General features: G+C 31.8%; 1 protein-coding gene across 5 annotated transcripts; it reads right to left on the bottom strand.

Moving 5' to 3' along the window:
- Positions 1-295: 295 nt before the first annotated feature.
- On the bottom strand, positions 296-26,409 carry LOC146993826 (uncharacterized). 5 transcript variants are annotated; one of them, XM_085826556.1, is made up of 4 exons: positions 23,799-26,409; positions 14,939-15,203; positions 7,578-7,844; positions 296-6,780 (listed from the first exon to the last, which is right to left on the bottom strand). In XM_085826556.1, the coding sequence occupies exon 1, from the start codon at positions 26,021-26,023 to the stop codon at positions 24,929-24,931; it is 1,095 nt and encodes a 364-aa protein (XP_085682682.1). In that variant the 5' UTR covers positions 26,024-26,409; the 3' UTR covers positions 296-6,780; positions 7,578-7,844; positions 14,939-15,203; positions 23,799-24,928. The 5 variants fall into 5 exon arrangements, with proteins under 5 accessions (XP_085682682.1, XP_085682686.1, XP_085682683.1 ...); XM_085826560.1 differs by lacking the exon at positions 23,799-26,409 and having other exon boundaries at positions 7,578-14,430; positions 14,939-19,664; XM_085826557.1 differs by lacking the exons at positions 296-6,780; positions 7,578-7,844 and adding an exon at positions 11,340-14,430.
- Positions 26,410-26,835: the final 426 nt, after the last annotated feature.

Raw genomic sequence — 26,835 nt, 5'->3', positions numbered from 1 at the left:
CAGCATTTGTAACGGTTTTATCTGATGCATCAAATCATCATGAAACAAAATTGTATCCAATGCTAGTAAGATGATATAATATTAACAAGGGCGTTCACGCAAAAATTTTAAATTTAGTCCATTGAGGGCGAAAACGCTGTGAAATTTTGGCGAAACACCTATACAGAGTAATAAATGAAAACAATTTGAAATATATATTAAAAAAAAAAAAAAAAAAGTTGTCGCACTAACAGCAGATAATACAAACACAAATTTTGGTGGGTGAAGAAGCAAAGGAGTAAATAATGTCTGTAAAATTACCAGATTCACTCCAAAAGAAAATACTAGGCATAGGTTGTAAGGCACATATTTTCTCAAATGCAATATACACAGTGTCATCTGCCATGCCAATTGTTGTAGAAGTAATAATAACGACAATTTATATGTATTTTAGTCATTTTACAGTTCGTGTGAATGCTTTAAAAAATTTGTGAAGATTCAAATGTTGAATACAAGAAACTTTTAGGATATTCAAAAGTTAGATGGCCTGCTTTAACACCTGCTATAGAGCGTGCTTTACAATTACTTCAGCCTCTCTGTTCATATTTTTTTTTTTTTTTTTTCTTTTTTAAAGTTTAGAAAAATTTCAAAAAATTCTGGAATCTTTTTTCAATAATGAATTATCGGAGTTATTAATGTATTTTGTCCATAATCAGGCATCTGTTTTCCACAAAACGATTCAAAAGATTGAATGTGAAAGTGTTTCAGCTACAGAAGTCTGCCTTATTTTGAACGATTTTATCCTTCAATATAAATCACGATTTGAAGAAAAATTCATTCCTTTAACAATAAAAAGGGAATTGTCGAGGAATCAAATCTGGGTATAATGGAAACGTTTACCAAAGAAGCACAAAAGTTTTATGAAATGTGTTTTCAATATGTCTAAGAATGGTCAGAAAATAATATCACAATAAATAACAGTTTTAAATGGTGCTTTTTGACTTCAGCACAAGTCAACTGGGCAGATATTTGAAAATTGTTTTGAGTTTTTATTGAAAGAAATGATTGATATTAAAATCGATGACAATCATGTGTTTGAAGAAATTAGAAGATTGAAAATATATTTAAGAACTGATAAATTACAACAATGGGAAAATCAACATATTGAAATTGATAAAAGATGGGTGGAAATTTTTAACCATTTTAAAAATGAACACATTTTATATGAAAATTTAGTTATTCTTGATGAATATTTGTTTTGTTGCCCTGGAACTAATGCAGCAGTTGAAAGAGTTTTTTCAATTGATCATGATTTTGGACAAGTGAGAAATCAAGATTGAATGTTGATACTTTAGCTGCAGCACCTACCGTAAAATTCAATATGAAGACTATTTCTTGCTTCCATATTTCTTGTATTTTGTTAGAAAATGATCTATTGACAAAAAATATTCATTCAATGGAAAAATATTCCTTTAATTAAATAATTAAAAGAGATGTAAACATAATTGTTGTATTTTTGTTTAAATTAATGAAACGTTTCATTTATTTGAGATTTACTTTTTTCTTAAACTTTTTGTTCTCATTTTCATTGTAAAAAAATTGGTCACCTTAGTAATTATCTTATTATTAAAGAGAAGTTTTGAAGAATGAGAGAGAGAGTATTATATAAATAAAAGTATCACCAGACACATAATAAAATATAAAACACAGGGGCAGTTGAAGGAAGATGTTTAGATGATAAAAATGGGCAAAAAGAATTGTGAATAGGTACTAATGACTATTGTTAAAATATATATTTTTCATTAGATGTGTCAAGATTCTTCAGTGGGACTACAGGTAAAATTTTTGTGATCTAAAATAATGCTTAGAATCGTATTAGTGTCTTCATTGTGTGAAGTTACTGTACAAGTTTGGTCAGTTTCCTTTTCTTTTTTTTGTATTTGAGAATCTTTGGGGTATTAAATTTTTATTAGCTGGAATATTTTTATTAGCATTTGGGAAATGTATTTCTTGCGCATTTAACATATTAACAGCTTCTAATTGTGGAGGTGATGATTTTAGAATCCTGCTTAACACATCACACTGTTTGTCAGATTTTATTGAATCTACTAATTCTAAGCACATTTTAGTTCATTCTTTCTATGTTCCAGTGAAAGGGTCTGTGACTTTGTTTTTGCTACTTCATGCAAAATTAATTCCTTTTCGTCATCTATAATAAGTGGAGATTCATTATGCGTTGTAGTATCCGTATACATAGCAGTATTTGTAGTGTGCTGATTGATGTAAGTAATGTATATGTTTGCACATATTCCACCTAACTGAAGAATCAATACAGCTGCATAGATATTGGTGAATGCATATATTGCACTCAGTGCACTGTATATGACATGTACAAGTTTTGTTATTTTCCTGTATAGTGTATATTTCTGTATTCTGTGTAGATGACACAGACCACCCATTCTCATTTTGTATTACTTGTAAAGATAGTGTTTCACTTGTTTTATGTCCGATTCTTAAATCTCGTATCTTGCTTGTCAATTTACCTTTGTTTGCTGTAATTAAGCGATCAATCATTTTATCTCTAATAAATCTCATAATACCATGTATAGCCTTATCTCTTAACATTTTCCCCATGTAGATAGATATATTTTAATGTTCGGTGCATTCGTTCGATGTGCATGTTTGTGTTAATACCACTGTGAAGTCTGTAACAGTATGCCCAGCTGGATGTATTTTGTAAATAATATGTTTCAAAGTAATTTGCAAATTCAATAGTGTCAGGATCTTCTTTAAGTAATTTTACTGCTGCTTCTGTCAGCATATGAAAAGTATGAATGTCTTGTTCTTCTAAGAGAGATCTAATAATTTTATGTGTTTTTGCCTGTTTTTCAGCACCATTGATTTTTTTAAAATTTTTTCAAGCTCTATCAATATGCCATGCAAAAAAAAGATGTTTCTATGGTAAACCCATTTCAGCCTTCCAAGCATTAAAAAAAGATTCAGCCATATCAGACATAAATATTTGTGGTTGTATTTGCCCAACTTTTTCTTTAATACACACACAAACAAAAAAAAAAAAAAAAAAAAAAATTTGATAGCACAGGTTGGTCACATCGATTAAAAATTAAAAAAGCACATGGGAATCCTTGGCGCAAATCATCTATTGTAAGTAAAGTCATGAGTTCAAATCCGTATCCATTCACCCCATGTGTACCATCAATACATAAACAGTCAGAACTAAATTTTTTCAGTATCTCTCCTCGTACTTCTGTCATAATTATTAAAACAAAATCATTTTCTTTCAGGAATGAATATTGCGCACATGTTGATTCCAGGGTTTTATAAAATAAAATGCATGGATTTTCAGAATTTTGCATTTCTTGTACCCACATATCTACACTGACCAACACTGACACTGACCTCTATCATTTTCATGTTTCACAGAATTAGTAGACAAACTGAAAGATTTTTCAATGTTATGTAATTTTTTTTTTCATAAGTAAATGAACCCTCTCAAGCCCAGTATCTGGTATAGAATTTCTAATTTCATCTAAAATATTATTCAGAGGAATTTTTGCTGCTATCTTTGACGCAAGATTTTTTCTTTCATCTGTTGTTAAAAATAAGTGACCTAAACCATTCTGATGCCCAATATGTATTTTCTGATATGACACTACACATTTACCATCTGTATGTTCTATTACTTTTAATGCAGCTGGGCAATATGCATTTATTTTATTGCTACCAAGGATTTTTAACTGACGCAGACCCTTACTTTCTGATATAAAATTTCCTGAACGGTGGCATCTGAAATTATAATATTTTACACCATGTATATTACTATGCTTACTACCATAAGAAACAAATTTTGACTTCATATTATTTTCAATTTCTGCCTTCCATGCCAAAAAATCATTAAATGAATTAAATTCTATCTCAGTATGATTCTTATCAACATCATGAACATTCTTGACATGAAATATTATTTCTCGCTTTTCAAAATTAGCATAACATTAACATAGAGGTCACACATAATTACCCGTTTGATTGACTTTCAAACTATGAATTTTATTTTGATGATATTCCAAACTTTTTAGGTCACTAAATTTCAGATGGCAGTCCTCACATTTATAGCTTAGTGATCGATCACTTTTTAAAGAATCAATTAATCTAGTATTATTAGAGTGTAATATATTTGCATGGCGTTTCAAATTGTATTTATTTCTGAAAGTTTTCAAGCATTCAGGGCATACAAAATTACTCTCTGCCACACTAAAATCATTTGCACGATCAAGCATACTACTAGAACTTTCCTTATGACACACAACAGAACTTTGATTTTTTAAAGATTCAATTAATGTAGTATTACTATGATGAAATTTATATACGTGGCGTTGTAAATTGTATTTATATTTGAAAGCTTTCAAACAAACAAAGCAAACAAAATCATTCTCAGCCACACTAAAATCACTTTCACACTCAACCATATGAGTCACAACAGAATCAGAATTATCATATATACTAGAATTGGAATTCTCCCACACGATTACTCTTTCCAGATTTTGATTCCATTCAAAATCAAAAATTCCTTCTGAGGAAACAGAAGTATTTGGCTGTAAAATACTTCTCTCAGCCACACTAATATCATTTGCACAATCGTGCATACCGCTCACAATAGAATCAGAATAATTGGAATTATCGCACACCTGAGGAAACAAAATTCTTTCTGAGTAAAGAGAAGTATTTGGCCCTGAAAAGGGCCGTTTTCCTTGATTTTGTGTAGAAGACATGATAATCAAAGTAAAATATGAAAGAGAAATGTTTCAGCAATCACACTCAATTAGAGCAGTGCAAAGAGCAAGAATGAATAACAGCTTTGAGGAGAGGAATAGGCTTCAGGGAAATGACGACATGCACAGTAATCTGCGCAGATGTTCAGGGAGGAAACGTCTGAGGGGCTAGACGCTTGTTCCACTTTCGGCTTCCCGAGGATTTCAAGAGGCAGGTTCTTCCACGGGCGGCTAAAACCTGCCGGGAAATGGAGAAATTTAACCAATCAGAGAGGACCGTTGCGCCAGGAACTTTTGGCATCATTTTCCGATCTCCAAACACAATTTTTGGGCAAAACTGGTATACAAATACGCACTTGTTAATTTTATGGTAACTTGTTCATACTTCTTGGGTAGAAGTAGTTACATTTGTTTTGGTTATTTTGTGGTACGCTAATATGATTTAATATTTAATCTCAATTTCGAAAACCAATACAACTTTATATTCTACTCAATTTGCTATCTCGATACCGAATAACTTTTTGATACACTTTGAAATAAAGAGTAAAAATAATAATTGATAAAAATTTTTGTACTGTGAAATTTCATGGGCTCTTTTTCGGATGCTCACATTTAAAATATTTGTATCATCTAAAACAATGCAATTTGCACTACCTGATGTCATTATATAATGGTGAACATATGCTGCTTTAAATTGTTTTGCAGTAGGGTTGTTGTTGTGACCACCTTTTGTGCATATAGCACTGAAAAATAACTCAAGGTGGTCCTGTGATAATTTGTATGTGAGGAAAAAGTTTAATGGGTGAGGTGAAATTTTACACAGCTCAATATATAGCGATTTAATACTATTGATGCAAACTAAAAATCCTGTTTTCCTGTTGCTATGCAATATGTATTCTCCAATTTTACTCGTTCTTAAGTTTTTTATGTATTCCTGTGCTGTATTTAAGAAATTTAATATAGTATCTTTATTTTGGGATTTAATTGGAGATTTAAAATCTTTACTTAATAGGTTTTTGCTGTTTAAGATGTCAAAATGGCTATTGAATATTTTTAAAAATTTTATGGTTGGAGCACAGCCAATGAATGTGGGTGTTTTAAATTGTTTTCTAAATATAAAAGAGCATCAACACTATTACTGAGAACCTGGGCTGCAAGTTTAACCTTCATTTTTTCACGATACCATTCTATGTGCCATGCCCATAACTTTGTTGCAGCATGAAGGCCTTGCTCCTTTTGAAATTTTTCTAAATTGGTTATATGCTCTCACAAAATGAAGCCACTGTCACCATACACAATGGATCCTTTTGATGCCAAGCAATTTCTAACAAGCTTCAACATATGGCAAGGATCATTATATCTTTGTCTTCGGTGACAGGGTGTGGAAAATATTTGATCAAATTATTGCTTTGTAAATTTGCACCTAATGCATTGCTAAAAGTAGCAATATTGCAACTGTAACCATCAAATGTCAGTCTCATGAAGATAATGAAGGGCCTCATTAATAAGATTGGCTCTTTCTAGAGCATTTAACCCATTTATCAAAAAATACGAAACTGGAACCTTCTAGCTTCCATTAATGGCATTCACCATGAAAACTAAAGCCTCTTTTGCATGAGGCAGCTCATCATCATCTATGTCAGTACCTAAGTCAACATATCCAGTAAAATGAGTTCTATCCCATTCAATATGTTATCGTATTGCCATTTCATCGACAATAAGAGCTCCATAAATGGTTTTGTTTATCTTTAAAGCTTCTTCTGCTTTAATTTTCAATGATTGTAGGGCTTCCTTCGTAAATCCAGGAGAACCACTCATTTTACTATACCACCTTCTTAAAGTAGAAGGATGGGGAAGACTGTCGTTGAACGTTTGTCTGACATACATAAGTATATGCTTTTGCTGAATAAAAATTTAAAGTCATGGCAAATGTTCGGAGGTCTTCTGAATATTCAGATCTTGAATTACTACATTCAAGGTTCTCTATGATATCCCCTGCAGCTCTAGACAACTAGAGGAAGGGAGCAAAAAAAATTAAGATTTTAATATAATATTAAACATAAAAATTTTAAATATAATATAATAAAACAAACATAGATGAGTTTTAGCATTAACTTATAACATTTTTATGTAATGGTCACCTCAAAGATATTTAAAAAAAAACCTACAGATGGAATATTTTCATGACACTAATGGAAATACAATCTGTGACATTGCACCCTGCATGTCATTTCCTTAATCAAAGAATTACTTGATTAGACATATTTTTCTGATTATTACATTTTGAAAATTCTCAGCAAGTATTCATTATATCTTATGGTGCATAATAAGGGGCCATCCAAAAATGATGTCATGCTCTGAGGGCGGAGGGGGTTTGTGCAATTGTCACAAGGGGGAAGAAGAGTAATAAAAAGTGTGACATCACACACATTTTGGTTAAAAAAAGCATTTAATTCAGCCGATTAAATTTTGAAATTACAAAAATTGAGGGTATTTCTTTCCATAGGGGCTAAAACAACTTTCCTGACATTAATAAAAATTCTACTGATCCTTACTAAATGATTTAGATCAGCATTTCCCAGCTTTAAATCAGAAGTATATGTTTATGTAATAGCCTGACATTTGGTAAGGGAAGGAGGATAAAAAATGTTATGAAAAAGTGCAACATCATTTATGGATTACCCCTAAATTAAGTTATAGTTAAAAAACAAAACAACTGATAAAAGCACAATTTCTCTGGGAAATGATAGATAAAATAATTGTAAGAGAGATACAAAACTGAATATTGTAAAAAGTTGTTAAGCTTACCCCTAAAATTGTTGACGCTGAATCAGATATTAAATTCTGAGTTTTTAACTCAGTCAGCAGCTCGTCTAATGAGGCCACACGCTTCTTCAGTCAGTCTTTTGTTCTGTTTATCTAACAACTTAATTTTTCTTTTAATGCTGATATTTTGCTGCTGAGCTAGTTCAAGAACTTTTTTTGCTTTACTTGGAGATGTAACATCCTCATCATTAAAATCTCCCAAGTAATGCAGCCATTTCCTTCTTTCAGGAGTTACAGATGTTCTTGAACCTAAAACAGATTTCAAGACGAAATATTAAATATAAGTGTTACATAATTAATAATTATTATTATTTATAAATCATACTCAGCTGGAGCTCAATAACCACATTTCAGTAATTTTATTGCTGATAATTTAATTTTGGTGTGGAGGAAAAGGATTATTTTATTTGTGTAATGTCTTTCTGAGAGGATACAGAATTAAAAGTTATAAAACATGAATATTTATAGCAAGCAAGGAGATTCTGAGGGTAATTTGCCACCTTAAATTAGTAAAAAATAAATAATGGTTTTTTTTTCTTCACAAGCTTTTCACTTATTTTATACATATTCAAAAATCCACAAAACCAAACACCATATATAGCTCAATAATTTTGGCTAGAAGCCAATCAGGGAAGGAGGGCTGAATATTCCCTATGCTTCATGTTTGTCTCAGTAAATTTTCTGCTTTGACACTTTTTTAATTTTATTGCTTTTATCACTGTAGTTGTGTATCATTATCTTCCCTCAGTACCTGTTTTGTGAACAGAGAGTCAAACTTTCAGTATTCTGTGCATTGATTCTGTGTTTCAAAATTGTTTAAATTTTGTTAAACTATCAAATTCTTTCCCTCCGACTTTTTAAAAATGCATTGTAGTATGTGTGTGTAAGTTATTAATACCAATCAGTCATCTACTGTTTAATTTTATGTCATGCTGGAGGTGAAATCATCCTGATAACTTCTGCTATGATTGCAATGAATTGACTAAAAGTACAATGTGAAACCCTTTCACCACTTCTTAAAAATGATTTTTATTTTTATCAGGACAATGACTGTACTCCTTGCTACACTCTAGTACCTATTTACATGACGTCTGTAGAACACTCTGGAAAACTCCAACTGGGTGGTTGATAACTATGCGGTAGGACAGAACCCCGGACTTTCACACTTCAGCAAACTACCACTGTGATATCATCCCTTCTTCATCCACCGCCTCATAGAGAAATAACTCCACCTTCTTGTATTTTTAAACATTTATTTTACAAACACAAACTAATACTAAACTATACTACTAATAATTGAAATATATAAAGTAATAAAAAGGAATTTCGGTTTCATTAATGGCTCCCACGAGCCTTCCGTATGACCTCTTTGTCGGTCTCCCTCTTGGAAACTAAACTTTTGGCGCCTCTCCAGACTGAGAGTTAGCGCCCTCTATACATCTTGTTGGTTGGCGTCAGCCATACATCACACCCCCCATCCAAGATTGAAATAGGATGAAAGCCTATTGAAATATGACAAATTATGGTGACATCAAACAAAAGAGTTACCTACTAAAGTCTACAAATTAATCAATACTGAAGTTGAAAGATATATAACACAATACTTATACAGGTTAGTTCTACACCTACTACAAGACTTCTTCTAAAACTGTAATATATAAATGATTAAAAATTAGTATTCAAACAATTCTAATGCAATAGAATACTTAAAGCGTCTATGATATACTTAAAAGTCTCTAGGAGAGTAGCTGAAAAAGAAACACACACATAAAAAAAATAATAATATTAAGAGTTCATAAATGTCTATGAAAAGTTCTTTCTTTCACACAAGTCACTCAATAGTCTCTAGTCTGGACAACGCATCAGCATTGCTTAACTTAGCACCTGGGCAATGTGAAATTGTAGTATCATACTTTTGTAATGCTAAAGCCCATCTCTGTAACTTAGAAGATTGTGGTGCGTTCTTTGTGATGAAAGTTAACGGATTGTGATCAGTTATCAGTTCCACAGGTGATCCAAGTTTCAAACGTTTTCAAGCTCCAAATAACAGCATAAGCTTCCCTCTCGATAGCTGGCCATGCTTGTTGTGTTTTGGTAAGTTTCTGGCTGCCGTAACTAATCGGGTACAACTTTCCGTTTTTCCTTTGAGATAAGCAGGCTCCAACACCTGTTGAAGATGCATCACATTGAATTATAAAAGGTAACCCTGGAACAGGGGTATAAAGACTAGATGCTTCCATTAGGCATTTCTTTAATTTAATGAATGCTTCGTCGTGTTTTTCTGTCCAGCACAGCTCTTCAGGACTTCTTCTTTTGGTGAGCTCGGTTAATGGATAAGCTGTTTCGGCATAATGTGGAATGTAGTCTCTGTAATAATTACATAGGCCTAGAATGCTTTTCAATTTTTTTTTTTTTTTTTTTTTTTTGTTTGAGGTCTAGCTAATTTCTGGATAGCCTCCACTTTCTCTGGATCTGTACGATGACTGCCGGAACCGATGATATGTCCTAGATACTTAATATGAGTTTTAGCGAAGGAACATTTCTTGAGATTTACGGAAAACTGTAGTTCTAACAGTTTTGAAAAATATGGTGTCAAGATGTACTAAATGTTCATTCCAATTATTTGAATAAACATCTATGTCATCGACGTAGGCTTGAGCAAAATCTTTGTATTTAGCAAGGGCCTGGTTCATGACTCTCTGAAATGTTGCAGCGGCGTTGCGTAGCCCGAAAGGCATGACTTTAAATTGATACTGAGCTCGATGTGTCTTGAAACATGCTAATTCTTGACTCTTTCTTTCTAATGGTATGGCCTAATAGCCTTTGAGTAAATCAATGCTGGATATCACTTTGGCTTTTCCAATGTAGAATAAGAGCTCTTTAGGATTTTCCATAGGGAAGTCATCTGGTTTCGTTACTGCATTAAGGGATCTAAAGTCAACGCAAAGGCGAATATTACCGTCTTTCTTCATAACGCATACAATAGGGTACGAAATTTCAGCATTGGTTTCTTCAATCAATCCCATTGATAACATTTCTTCGATTTGTTTATCTACTTGAGGCTTCAATGCTTCTGGAATTCGATAAACATATGGCTTCTTCCTTTCATTGTCACTTAATCTTATTTTATGTTCTCCTACTTTGGCAATTTGTACCTTATTTATAAATAAGTTTTCATATTTTCTTAACAAGTTCATCATTTCATTCCTTTTATCATCATCTAAATGGCTTAAATTTACTTTGCTAAGATGAAAATGATCGGACTTGTCACTCACACTGGGTGTGGGATGGACTTCTCCTAGTTCTTCTTCGTTCTCAAATATTACACCTACTGCCTGTACTTTTGGATTATATTTTTGAATTTTATTTACATGTATTCTTCTTATTGTACCATCTGTCAGTCTGACTCTGTAAGAATCTGGATTACAACGAGATACTATTTCTGCAGGTCCTATCCATCTGGCATATAATTTATTACTGGAATCTGGAATCAGCAGGTACACTTGATCTCCAGGGTTGAATTCTTTATATATAGCCCTTCGATTAGCATATCTTGCATATGCACCTTGTTTCAATTCTGCAGTTATAGATGCTTGCTCTGCTGCTATTTCTAAATTCATCTTTAGCTCCTGTAGATAATCAACAGCACTTTTACCCAATTTTATTGGTAATGGAATTTCTCCTGACCATGACGATTTTAATACTGACAACAGACCTCTGGCCTCTCTTCCATACATTAATTTAAATGGGGATACTCCCGTAGTACAATTTGGAATTTCGCGGTAAGCGAAAACAGGTATGGTATATGTTTGTCCCAATTTTTAGAGTCGTTTCTAATGATATGATGAAGCATACGTTTTAGAACTTGGTTATACCGTTCAACTAATCCCGAACTTTGTGGATGTCCTGGTGTTGCAAATCTAGGACTTGCTCCTAATCTAGCATGGAATTCTTGTGTTAATTCTGCAACAAAATTGGTACCTTGATCGCTAGCTATTACCCGAGGTATGCCCGTTCTCATAAAGATTTCTAATAATGCGTCGCATGTTGATTTTGCTGTAATAGTTAGTTCTCAAAGGGACAGCTTCTGGCCACCTAGAATGTTGGTCGACTAAACATAGTACATATTTGTGTTTACGTGCTGATGGAGGTTCAATTGGACCGATTATATCTACATTCACTGTGTCAAATGGAAATTCAGGCCTCTGAATTGGAACTATGGGTATACGATCGTTAGTTCTTTCTCTACTTTGTAATTGACATTCCTTACAAGTTTTACAATATTCTTCAATATCTCGTGACATATTTGGCCAATAAAATGAATAATGAATCCTTTCTTTTGTTTTTCTCATCCCTAAATGATTTGCAAAAATAGATTTGTGAGCCAATTTTAAAATTTGTTCCCTTCTAACTTTAGGTAATACCAATTGACTAACTTGTTCTCCAGAAATTCTTTCAGTATGATAAATCAAGTCATCCATTAAAAAATATTTATTTTTATTTCTTTGCGCGTTTTTATAGATACTGCATAATGTCTCACATTCCCTTTGCTGTTTAAAAATACTAGCATCTGAATGTTGACCCACCCCACTTTCGTTTTCGCCCTGAATGCAACTTATGACTAAATCTTGCTCTCCTCCTGTCATAAATAAATCAGCGCGGCTTTCGCCTTCGAATTTTTTTGACTCATGACTCCTCGTTTTCGGTATCTGCGATGGAGACACTGTGTCACAATCACGATTCGCGCTAAGCAGGTGAGATTCAGAGGTCAATAAATCATAAACATTTGGAGTAATTACGCAGGGAATATGAAGTTTTTCTGTTAAAGCTACTAATACTTCGAAAGTTTCAATAAATTAGGATTAGCAGTATTTTTGATGGATAGAGGAATTCTAGCCACTTTAGCTGATATGGTTTCTCCGAACGCAGAAATTAAGTCAATATTACAGTTGTTCTCAATAGAGAAATTTGATATGTGTTTTGGATTTATAACACAAATTTCAGCACCTGAATCAGTTAGGGCTTGGATTTCGTTACCTGCAACGCAAATATTTACTTTTTGCAATGGTTGCATAAAAACTTTCATTTGACAAGCATGAAGATCCGATTTTTGCTATTACTTTATCACTAGTATTTTTCTCTGGTGTTTCTTTTTTAGAGGATGGTTTTGTGTTACCGATTTGTTTCTTTGTGGACAAGATTTAGCGAGATGCGTTAATTTTCCACATATGTAACAGTCTTTGGGTGGATATTTATTTTTATTTATGTTGCTTCTCATATGAGGCGGAATATATTTCGATTCTCTTGAAGAGTGGTTTCGTTTGATTTAGCTATGTAGCTATGTTCGTTTGATTTAGCTTGATTTAGCTATGTTTTCATCAGTGTTAAAAGTGGTTTCGTTTAACGACTTGCCTTTGTTTACAAAATACAAGTTAACTTCTTTAGCTAAATCCTTAGGTTTTAACCAATTTTCTCCGGTTTTAATATTAATGTAAGTTGCCGTTTCTTTGTCTAATGTTTGGAAAAGTTTGTCGGAAATCATTAGTTGACAAAGTGCATCAAAATTATTAACTTCACGTAACTGACAGTAATACTGGAAATTTGCAGACAGTCTAGAAGCGAACTGAACATGTGACTCTTTAGGATCGCGTCGTGCTCTTCGGAAATTCATTAAACATTCATAAGCAGTTGGCTGATATTCTTTTAATACTAGTTTTTTAATGGTTTCATAACATTTTAGTTCTTCATCATTAGTGTAAAATAATATATTAGTTGCCTTATCCCCTAAAATGTTAATCAAAATTTCGGATTTGAGCTCCTGTGGTACATTTTTAGTTATGAATGCTCTCTCTAATGTTTGAAAAAACAAATTGAAATTTTCCGATCTTCCCGGAACAGGAATAGTTAACGTTTTAACACTCTTTATCAAATTTTCTAAATAATTTCCCGAACCTGTAATCATGTCTTTATCTGCGCGAGATCCATCTTTAACTGTATTCTGACTTCTAACTTTTTCTAATTCTAATTCTTTCTCTAGCTGCGCTAATTTTAATTTTTCAAGTTCAACCTTTTGAGCTTCTAAGGCTAACTGTGTATCCCTAGCTTTTATTTCATTTTCTTGTCTAATTTTTCTTTCCTCAACTATTGAGTTTAATAATCCAATTACAAATTCTGGATCATCTTTAAATATTTTACTGTCCTCAATTTTACCTTTTAGTTGAACCACTGTTAAACCAACAGTTTGTGTATCTTCAATTTCACCAAGAAGGTTTACTAAGTCTTCTTTTTTAGTATTCTTATACATTTTAATTTATATATATCTTACACATGTATATATATATATCTCCAATACATCTATACTTTGAGTAAATAAAATCAAAAGCTTCCTACCTGCTTCTCTTGAAGTTTCTCTACTGTCATCTAAAGCTCTGGTTCTCGAAAGAGAGCGTGTGATATCATCCCTTCTTCATCCACCGCCTCATAGAGAAATAACTCCACCTTCTTGTATTTTTAAACATTTTTTTTTTACAAACACAAACTAATACTAAACTACACTACTAATAACTGAAATATATAAAGTAATAAAAAGGAATTTCGGTTTCATTAATGGCTCCCACGAGCCTTCCGTATGACCTCTTTGTCGGTCTCCCTCTTGGAAACTAAACTTTTGGCGCCTCTCCAGACTGAGAGTTAGCGCCCTCTATACATCTTGTTGGTTGGCATCACCCATACATCACAACCATGTTCAGTGGCTTTACAGTAGCTTGAATGAGGGACTCTTGGGGGTCCAGGGCACAGAGACTTTCAGCCCCCCTCATCCTTAGCACTGAAATACCTTAAAAAATATTAGAGTTCAGGAAAGATGTTGTAGATATAAACTAAATTAGTTTTAAAAGTTTCATAATCTCAGATTACTTTATCGTGTAACAGTTCAAGTGTTTTTAGTTGCTTTAATTAGCAATTGCATGAAATTTTCAAGCTAAGTTTATTAAATGTAATTTACAAATGAAACTGAAACATCAACATAAATAAAAAAGTAGGCTAAAAGTAAATTATAAACATTCTGGAAATTCTAAACTGAATATAAGTCTAGAATGCAACAAAATTCACCTACTTACAAAACTATTTTTCTCTCTAAAAATGCTATTTAACATATTGAAACCAATACAATTAATAGAATTCATAGAAAAAATTACTAAATCACAGCATGTTATGTTAGACTTAATAAAAGTAATTAAGTAAACATTTAATCAAAGTACAATTTCTTCCTTGACTCTCTGTCACACACGTAAATAAATATGTTAAGTACATGATACTAAAATTGAAAATAGAGCATCACTTACTTTCTGAATAGTGCATAGACTCTTCTTGATTGGGGTAAAGTGGCGTTTTTGGTGACTTTCGGTTGTAAAATTTTTTTTGTAAGTGAGAAGGGAAATTAAATAACGTTGGAATTGCTGTGGCCTTTAACCAGGTGCCACCAAACTTTGTTCTATCAGAGCAGTCTGATGTAAAATGTTTGAAACTTTGAATACTTGGTTAACTCTAAAGTTTTCCCGCCAGAGTTGTACTTCCCATTGTTTTTGTCTTTCTGGATCTTTAGGGAAACTATAAATAAAAAACAAAACAAAAAAACTTAATTGTACTAAAGTAGCAAATGAAGTATTAAATTACACACATATATGTATGCCAGGTCATACAGGTATACTGCAGAAGAATTTTTCAGAATCGGTAATTTTTCAGAATCATTTAAGAATTCTTTAAGTACATGCTGGAAAATAATATGAAATTTTAAAAGTGTAGTAATTTTTTATTCGAAAAAAATGTAAATATACCTAAAACTAGAGTCAAAACAATCATATAATTGTCTGTATATGGAGGCTGGCATTTTTCCCCTTAACCTTTTATTACATGAGAATTCTTATTTCGTGATTCTGTATTGGAATGGAAATCAAAAGGGTCCTTTTGGACCACCTCAAAGTTCTCTTAAAATTATTTTACAGTAGTACATACATTCAAAAACACAATTTGTAATACATCAAGTTACAGGTCAAAAGGTGCCTTCTGGAGAAAAGAGAGTCAAATGAAATTTAAAAGAAAATGAGTCACTTTCAAATTAGATTCCTAATGATGGGAAAAAATTTGTGCTCAAGGCAATGTTGATCAAAGTTACTTTGATTTTGCCATCAACAATTCTTTCTTCATAAAAATCTATTAACAAACTCAATTATATTTCACTGCATGTAGGTTAAACTTCTAAAATGAACACCACCTCCCTTTTCTTGAGATTATATTACTGGAACAAAATAATGCAATCTTAATTACTGATTTCCACACTCACGTGTATGTCATGGGGGGACCAATACATCTTATTAACTATAACAAATATTTTATATTGAATATGTATCAAACGGTAACAAACTTCAACTCAGTACAGTCAAAAGTCGTTAATTCGGACCTCAAAGCTAAAAACTTTCTGCGGATGCGCCGCGTTGGCACATGCGCACAGGCATTTTACACGTGCGCGTAAGACCTTGATTACTGCGCATATGCGTGTGCGCAAGTGCAGAATACGTTTTCGCCTGCGCGTTTAATGTATAACAGACGGTGTAAGCTAAAATTATCTAATTATCTATTTCAGTTAATGTTAATGATTGCGTTGTTCCTTAATCTTAGAATTGGATCCCGCTTATTATTTTTTGAAGATTAGAAGAACAATTTTATAAAAGTAAACTTGAAATTTCGATTATGTCAAATAGAATTTCCGATGCTGGAACTTCCAAAGGATCTACAAAACGAAAGTATGTTTCGATGTCTAACAAACAAAAAGTGGAATTGCTCCAATAAATGGATAAAGACATGAAGAATGTGACAGAGAGGTTAGTGAAAACGAAAAAAATTTCGATTGAAAAGTTAGTCGGTATTCTCGGCACAGCAATTAAAGGGACTTGAACAGTGTTGGAGGTTGCCATACGCTCTCTACCAGCATATATCTCATTGCTTGGAACCAATGCATTTTTTCATCACCAAGGGCAATGGTTTCAGTAGTATGTGGTTAAGTTAGCAGATAAGGCATGATACACATACGTAAGTAAATGTGTAAGTCAAATTTACCCAAAAGTCAGGAGATCAAAAATTACAATTATTGCTATTAAATTCAGGCTAGTAGAAAAGCCCAATATTAATCAGATGTAATCAAAAATTAGCTTATAACATTAACACTGCAATAGATTTCGAATTAATTCTATTATAAAACTGTTTAAAACAACTCGCATACTTTCATATAGCAATATATTATTTACTTTTTATCAGAACAAGTAACTGAACAAGAAATTATGTCTGTTTATAGAATTAAAGAGAAAGTATAATCACATAAAATGAAGCAACTTAAACAACTTACATTGAAAGAAATGTTTAATAAAGTAAACAAATAAATATTAAGCCTTTCTTTTTTTTTTTTTTTTTTTTTTTTTTTGTAAATTTTGGTACCCTTTAGATCATAATTGTTCTTTATTTCATAAATTACGGTTTCATATTTTTAATTTTAGAATTTCTGCATGCCATCTTACGAGATTTAAACTGATGATCTATAATTCGGAATCGCCGAAGTCACGACGAGTCCGGATTAACGACTTTTGACTGTATTTATCATTAGAATCAAAACGATATTATAGTTAAAAATTCTCTCACTCTCCTTTTTTTTTAAATACTACTTAAAATATGGTAAATTTTTCACATCATATCTTTTCAATTACGATAAATTTCTAACAGCATCGTAGATGAGACAGAATTATAATTCAGATTATTTTTATTTTAATTGATTTTATAGAAAATAATGATAAAGCACTGAGCTTTATAAAAGTAATCTGATTTTTTAAATAATGCTGTTTAACTGTTTATGTTCAATATTGCATGAATCAAGATTTTCAGCTTTTTTTTTAACAAAGTAAACATATCGCACAATCTTTTCTCAATAATTTAATGCTAATAATAGCATTTTTCTTTTTTTTTTATCGCAGGCAGTAATTGTTTACGAAATCAAAACGCGTACGACTTGGCGAAAAAAGGTTAACGCCAATTGGCGCAGCTTTCTATTTCAACGGAGTACATGGAAAAACATATAAAATCAATTATTTGTAAACGGTGATTCCAGTAAATAGTATCACAGTATTTAATACACTTTGTGTGTGATTATGGCAAAGCCTCGAGGGCTATCTGCCTAAGGGGAGGGATGCCTTCGTGGAGGACTTTCTTTCTAAGGGAAACTGGCTCGTATACACGTTACACATGGGGAAAACCACAAAAACGCCCATGAAGCCAGCCTGTTCGCGGGATTCGAACCTCGGACCGAACTACCAGTGTTCAGCGACTTTACCGCTCGGCCGCTGGTGGGCCCCATTAATACGCTTTGATGCTAATAATACATGCTGAAAATGTCATATACAGTGGCAATTTTCTTATACAATATGGATGAAACTTTCCAACCAATTCAACAGACATAGTAAAATGACAAAAATACTGGAAATAAAATAATAAATCATGCAGTTTTAACTTACCTATGAAAGGTTACAAGTCCTCCTTCCTTTCTTTATATCTATAGGCGCTGCAGCGAATAACCATTTTTTTTTTTCTTAAATTTTATGTGACCAAGCAGAGCAGCAGTCTTTCGTCCCATAGAAAACAATGTAAAGAATTTCCGGACTTTCGGAATTTGACCAGCAGTCACGTGACACTAATGTTGGAACAAGTTGGAGGTTGCGATACGCTCTCTACCAGCATATATTTCATTGCTTGGAACCAATGCATTTTTTCATCACCAAGGGCAATGGTTTCAGTAGTATGTGGTTAAGTTAGCAGATAAGGCATGATACACATATGTAAGTAAATGTGTAAGTCAAATTTACCCAAAAGTCAGGAGATCAAAAATTACAATTATTGCTATTAAATTCAGGCTAGTAGAAAAGCCCAATATTAATCAGATGTAATCAAAAATTAGCTTATAGCATTAACACTGCAATAGATTTTGAATTAATTCTATTATAAAACTGTTTAAAACAACTCGCATACTTTCATATAGCAATATATTATTTACTTTTTATCAGATCTTGTATGGACCTGAAAAGGGCCTCTTCTTCCAATGTGGGGATGGTGTCATTAAGGAAATTGTCATACACATATTACCCTAATGGAAAGAACTCTTTAATCACAGTTTAAAAAAATTTTTCAGTGGTTCATGGCCATTCTAAATAACTTCATGCTGAAGGTGATGAGCTAAATTTTGCTGGTCACTATTTTTTTGTAATTTTAATTTCAGAAGCCATCACATTAAGTAGATTGGGTATGTGCACTATTTGCAGGATTTAACAAAACTTACGGGATGATTAATGACATGGGTTGTGGATTGAAGGGTGCCCCTTGTATTATCATGAAGTTGTTTCATATGAATTTCCTTTTTTAAGTTATTTTATTGTTTAATTTAAAATGTAGTGTATTGAGATTATGCATTTTTTGTTTGACTCTACTGTATAACATTTGACTTTTTAAGCGAAAAATGTCATATATTGATCGAAATATGTTGATCGATGTGTATATGGACAAAGTCAAGGGAATTCGCAATGGCAAGTTTGTGCAATTTTCTATTGTTTTTTCAAGTGAAAATACGTCAATGTGTACATGGTTAAAATCAGAGTGTGCAATGCCAAATTTGTGCAATTCTCTGATATTTTTTTGTTGTGAAAATAGGTTGATGTGTACATGGATAGCGACTTTGTGCAAATCTTTGACTTGTTATTTTGGTTTTGTGGAGCGGTGATTTATGTGCTGTTCGGTATCCGTGTACTGCAACAAATCGCCAATTGGCATCAGTAAATATATTTTTATCATGATATAATGCAAATACTACCCATGTCTGTTTAAGAATGAGTATGCCCACGTTAGACTACTTGTACCCTCTGCTTCGTGGTTCTTAATCAGCACTGTCAACGTCTCCACTGAACAGTAATTTGCTGGACATATTTCGAGGCGAATGTCTTTCATTTTCATTGAAACATTCCCTTTCATTCCATGTCTACTTAATTACTCTTCCTACTTTGTATCTGCTATTGTAGTTTTACATCCGCAGACAAATATTCCTGTTGCCGACAACATGCTTTGTTATGTGAAAATAACTCCATCTATTGCTTGATAAAAAATTCGGAAAAAGTAGCGTCAAAAACCATAAAAACAGCCGCAAATAACAAACATAAGAAGAATGCTTACTACTTCTATACATGAATGAACGCATGAGGTCGTGACATTTGCAGCTATGAACATTTAACTATATCAGTTTTTTTTGTCTTCCAAAAAATTTTAGACTTAACTTTTCTATACATGCTTAAAGTGAAATACAAGAGATAAAAGCAATGCCAAGAATAATAGAACCCTACATAGTAACCCTAAAAGACTCCACATAGTAGCAAAAAGGTTTTAAAGGGATATCAGAAACACGAACGTTGAAATCTAGAAAGACATGAGCTCTGTTTGTTTACGTTTTGCTTTCCCGCCTTCCCCCAACAGCTGACACCTATGTTACACAGAATGTGATCAAACTGAAGGTCAGGATACTAAAACAATATTCAATTAAAAAGTAATGGACACACGATGCCATCTGGCGGTCCTTTAGCTTAAAATGCATATATGCATCACCCGTTCCTTCATTGATTCTCCAGTGATGCGTGGGTGGGATACCCGCTTATGCGAAACATTTGTAGGGAATGCATAAATGAGTAATGTCCTGAGAGGGTTAAAATAACGGATCATTACACATATAATTTATGATGTTGATTCTAAAATGATATTAAGATAGTTATATATTGAAAGCTACACAAAACATATGTTTTGTACCAACAACATACAGTAAAATATTTACATGCCTACATGTAAATATTTTACTGTATTTTAATCTGAAAACTTTCCTAATATTTTAGCTAATTTATAGTTCCCTTCTTTTAGCACATTTTCTAAGTTTGTTTGTGTCTATAAATAAATTAGTGTTCCTATTAGTTTCTCATTTATCTCCTAACTTGTTAATGTTCTAACAATGTATTTCTGAAGAACAATTTTCTTTCGTTTTAAATAATATTTTCTTTCTTCTCCTTCACTTTAGAATTCTTAAGCTTACTTATATAATAATAAACTCAATCCGCCAAGAAAAAAAAAAAAAAAACACATTTTCAGTAGCAGAAGGTAAACTCTTTGTGTTTCCTTTGCTAAGGAGATCAAAATTACCATGGTCTAAAAATACTTTTTTGCCTCATATTGGAACTATAGGGATGTGTAATTGCATGAATTCATAGGTTCAAATCAGGACCAAAATTATTGCTTTTATAACATTTTTATAATTTGACTGACTATAAAAAATATAATGTTGCTTAGATTATGGAATATATTGCTTATAATTTACAGTTCTCAAATTTTGTAAATCTTACAACCTAACAGCTGTATACGAATAACCTTCACAGAGTATTATTACTTTTATTAATAGTATGTTGACATAACAGTCGACTTTTTATTTTAAATTTTATGCCAATTTTCTACATTACTTAAAATTTTATCTAACAGAAATCTGAATTTTTTGTAATAAAAACTCTATAATAAAAGTAAGAGTACAATTTATATATAAAAATTTGACTACATGTCAAGCACTTAGATACTGATTTCAATGTCTTTAAATATTATTATTATAAAGTTTAGATATATTCTTATTAAGTTAAGATATACTTTTATTCTCTTATAAAGTTTAGATGTACAGAACATAAGGCACACTTTGTGCTTACAACTCAGTCAATCAGTTGAGGCAAGATAACTTATGATAACAATTAAGTTCAAATGTAAAATTTAAATTCAAATAAATTAATTTAATGCAAAGTTGGTTAAAAAGTTAACTGACACGGAATTCAACTATCAGCAATTACAATGCAAGACTGAAGACTACAAATCTTATCTTATCTAGCAACCTAGTAACGTGGCCTCGAAAGGAAAAACACGGTTTGTTTTACAAACTAAAAACTTCATTTAGATTCTGGTGGGAAAATGGATGGAGGAAATTGATAGTAACGATCCCAAGCATAAAATAACTCTGGTTACAAAATAAAGAATGTTACATTATACTTTGTGCCCTGATTAATTATTCACTACATGAAATAGTGTAATGCATTTTTGTTTGCATCATATACAAATTATTTATTTTATTTAAATGCTGTCCAAGACTGAACAGGATTTTGCAAACATATTGACCATATTTTTCGACCTATAGACGCAACACTTCTTCACTTCAGAAGTAAGATTTAGAATTAAGAAATAAGAAAATAAGAGAGAATTATGAATAGAAAATAAATACATATGCTGGCTAGCAGAAGAAGGGTGCCTTCATAAAGTACGTTTTAAGAGAAACTGGCTCAGATTCACATTACATGTACGAAAAACCACAAAAACTCGTACGAAAAGCCAGCCTGAACTACCACTGTTCAGTGGCTTATCACTCCAACACTAGTGGATTCCAATGACTGTTCGAATTTTTCACAGAAATCATCATTTATGATGACTGTTGTATTATTACCATTGGTACAAAATTTACTCATTATGATAATTTAATTTTAGCTTTTAAATTATAAACATAAATTACTTGTAATAAATTTAGGGAATTAATAATTTAGCAGAAGAAGGGTGCCTTCATAAAGTACGTTTTAAGAGAAACTGGCTCAGATTCACATTACATGTACGAAAAACCACAAAAACTCGTACGAAAAGCCAGCCTGAACTACCACTGTTCAGTGGCTTATCACTCCAACACTAGTGGATTCCAATGACTGTTCGAATTTTTCACAGAAATCATCATTTATGATGACTGTTGTATTATTACCATTGGTACAAAATTTACTCATTATGATAATTTAATTTTAGCTTTTAAATTATAAACATAAATTACTTGTAATAAATTTAGGGATTAAAAAATACACATTTCTTAATATTTTAACCATTTACAATATGTAATCATAAAAAATACTTCTAACACTGGTACAAAACTTGCCCATTATAATTGAATTTAATTTCCTTCACTTTGAAATATTTTTTTATTTTCTTTTAATAACAGAATCTAAGAAACTAAAGTAACATATACTAGTTTGAAATGCATTTATTAACCTTTTGTAAATTTCATTATTCATAAACATAAAAATTAACCTTTTGAAAATTTAAAATATTAGCTAAGTACTAATATAATATAAATATTAACTAACTACTTAAAATATTAATGTTTAATACATTAATATTATTGTAATTTAAAATATTAACCTTTTGTAAATTTCATTACTCATAACATAATCACTGCCATAAACTGGCAGTGATTATGTTATGAGTGATTATGTCTATATCGGATTTGTTGACAATCCGCCATTTTTTTCCAATCTTGAAAGCCGGGTATACATTGGCGACTGAAGTTTGTCGCCAAATCAAAAAATCGACAAAAGGACCAATACTAAACCTGTTCCTAATTTTGTTTCCAATGTTCTTCCAAAAATCCTCCGAAAAGTAAGATATTCATCAAAATTTCTCACAAAATGTGTCCATTAAACACTAACACCAAGAAGACTTTATCATTTTGTCACATTTTTTAGGAATCACATGCCTCTAAATACTGAGGATGAAATTTCTAAAATCGAAAAGACATCACTACAAACTTTCTGCGAGCAGACAGACACAAGATTTTCAAAATAAATAAATAAAAGAAATCAGAAGTGTAAACAGAATTTTACAGAGAAAACTAAGACAATTTCACAGGATATAATTATCATAAAAAACATTAAAGAAGAGAAATGAAAGTGATCTTAAAATAATTACAGTAACATTTTTGCTTTCGCTCAGTACTTCCGAAATTTCGTACTTTCCAAAGCACCTAACACAAAAGCTACCAAGTATGGTATTTATAAAATTGCTTATTTTTTTTAAAATAAGTGCTTTATAGCATTTAGTATTTTTTTTTTTTTTTTTTTTTTTAATATTTTAGAGCCAAAATATTCCTCAGTTCCCAAAATGGAAAATAATTTCATCTTATAATATGATAGCAGAAAATAAAATTATATTATTTTATACTTTTTTCACTATCAGATGAAGAAAGAATAAAAGTTTTCAAAATAAATATCTATTATGCATAGATAGATTTCTTACTTGCAGAGAAATGATGTTTCCCAAATTTCTTCTTATTACGAACTTGGAAAATGTCGGAGATTTCATTTTGTCTTTCTAACACTGTTATGGAACACTGCACCGATTTTGTAAATTTTATACACTGACAAATTTGATACTAGACCTGAATAAGAATGGTCTTCAGTACTTGTTCATAACAAGTGGAAATAAATAATACAGTTTTCATGAGAGGCACCAATGGTATTGCTATCTGTAATGGCAGAGTTGTTATTTGTAATTTATGAAATACAAAAACAGTTTAAAGCAAAACACATATAATTTACAACATACATATTGGATGAAACATTTAGCCACCTTTTAAAATTTCAGTTTTTGAAGTTCTTATAGACTTCATTATCCAGCAGATAAAAACATTTATTATCATGTAAAAATAGCTTGAAAAATATTTCATTTATGGATACAAATAAATGGTTTATAATTTATTTTCTTCAAATGAGAATTTACATTTCTCCTACAGCATCACCAGTATGCTTTATGCTATTCAGATTTGCATATTTAAATTCTAAGAATTTTGCTGCACCTCAATTCTCTCAACTGCTGAGAAAAATCCAGACATGACTTCAAATGAGGTTTTCTAGCTGCAAGCGGTTACTGCAAAACTAAGTAAAAGTTATTTCTAACAAATGTTCAAAACACTGGAGGCATCTCTTCCGTGTAGATAGGACATACATTTTCTTCATCGCTCTAAATGGCTTGTTACATATGCAACTTATAACATTTGTCATATGTTTATACCCATATTTAAAACCTCTTTATGAAAATGAATGAATATTTACGTAACACGCATACAAATTTTCTCTCCAGTGTGAATGAGCATATGCAGTTTCTCTCCTGTGTACATACCACTATGCATGCTTAAATGACTTTTCTGATTAAATGGATTTCACACATATAAGGTTTCTCTCCTGTTTGAATAAGTAAATGTTTGTTTAAAATATCCTTTACACTAAATGCTTTTTTTACATACTTAACACATATAAGGCTTCTTTCCTATGTGAATAACCATATGGCTGTTTAAAGACCATTTTGTTGAAATGATTTCTTGCATACGTTACACATATTAGGTTTCTCCCATGTGTGAATAAGCTTATTTAAAATACCCTTCTCACTAAACTAGTTCTTACTTTACACATATAAGGTTTCTCACTTGTGTGAATATGCATATGTCTCTTTAAAGTAGATTTCAGATTAAATGATTTCTTACATATTTCACACATATAAGATTTCTCTTCTGTGTGAATAAGCAGATGCTTGTTTAAATTACCTTTTTCATTAAAGGTCTTCTTACATACTTCACACATATAAGGTTTTTCTCCTGTGTGAATATGCATATGCTTGTTTAAATGCCGCTTTATACTAAATGTCTTCTTACATACTTCACACATGTGAGGTTTCTCACCTGTGTGAATAAGTATATGTTTATTTAAATTATCCTTTACATTAAATATCTTCTTACATACTTCACACATATACGGTTTCTCTTCTGTGTGAATACGCATATGCCTGCTTAAACGACCTTTTACATTAAATGATTTTTTACATATTTCACACATATAAGGTTTCTCTCCTGTGTGAATAAGCAGATGCCTGTTTAAATAACCTTTTTCACTAAACGTCTTCTTACATACTTCACACATATAAGGTTTCTCTCCTGTGTGAATAAGCAGATGCCTGTTTAAATAATCTTTTTTACTAAACGTCTTCTTACATACTTCACAAATATAAGGTTTCTCACCTGTGTGAATACGCATATGCACAATTAAATGAGCTTTTTGATTAAATGATTTCTTACATACTTCACACATATAAGGTTTCTCTCCTGTGTGAATACGCATATGCACGTTTAAATGATCTTTTTTACTAAACATCTTCTTACATACTTCACACATATAAGGTTTCTGTCCTGTGTGTTTCTCTCCTGTGTGAATAGGCATATGCTTGTTTAAATTAGATTTTTGATTAAATGGTTTCTTACATACTTCACAAATATAAGGTTTTGCTCCTGTGTGACTAAGCATATGCCTGTTTAAACACCCCTTTTTCTTAAATGACTTCATACATACTTCACACACATGAGGTTTCTCTCCTGTGTGAGTACGCAGATGCCTGTTTAAATAAACTTCTTCACTAAACATCTTCTTACATACTTCACACATATAATTTTTATCACCTTTGTCAATACGCATATGCGTGTTTAAAATAGATTTTTGAGTAAATTGTTAAGCTTAGAAGAAAAAAGTATTTTTTCAGCTTTCAGCACTTAAAATCATAAATCAAACTTCAGGACGAAGTAGCCTTTAATTAAAGACTCGCATCATAGAATTAAAAATAGTCTCTATCATTAAAACACTATAACTGCGGTGATTATTTAAACAATAGAATCAGTGTCAAAGAAAACAAAATTTTATTATCACCAGAGCTGGAGCAAACCGCATCTATTCGTTACTGAGTAACGGGTACATCGGTTGACTCGAAGTACCGATTCGGTACTCACAAATTCATTTCGTTACTCGCATCTGTCGTACGATGCGGTTTGTTGAGTACGAATGATGCGGTTTCTATGCGAATACGAATGACAGACAGACAGACAAAGTAGACAGATGTCTTTTGTTGCACCCGCTAAGTCTTTCTGCACCGATGGGCGAAAAATCAAGCATAGGTGCGAAGGAAAGGTATATAGAAAGGGGGGGGCAATATCGTATTTCAGAGGAGAGTAAAAAGGAACTTCGTATATTTTATACGAGTTCGAAAGGCCAGGAAGAAAAGATGGGACAAAACAAAGTAAAAAAATAAATGGCCCAAAAGTAATGGAGAGGAAAAAAAAAAATTTTTATTTATAAATTAAAAAAAAAAAAAAAAAAAGGGCCTATGGAAAGAAAAGGAAAGGAAGTAAGAGAATTTTGTTAAAAAAAAAAAAAAAAAAACCCACGATTGTGTTCATGGGAGTTTGAACAATTATGTACAGACAAACGCCAAATGTTTACGGGAAAGTGTACTT

The sequence above is a fragment of the Stegodyphus dumicola genome, chromosome 11 (assembly GCF_044657685.1).
Source record: "Stegodyphus dumicola isolate Sdum_Otavi_A_Nest chromosome 11, ASM4465768v1".
NCBI lineage: Eukaryota > Metazoa > Arthropoda > Arachnida > Araneae > Eresidae > Stegodyphus > Stegodyphus dumicola.
The sequence above is the reverse complement of the archived record's forward strand: the minus strand, read 5'-3'. Positions and strand labels throughout refer to the sequence as shown.

Excerpts from the sequence above, each read along its gene's own strand:
- LOC146993826 (XM_085826556.1), bottom strand. The coding sequence starts at position 26,023 with ATGCGTATTGACAAAGGTGATAAAAATTATATGTGTGAAGTATGTAAG.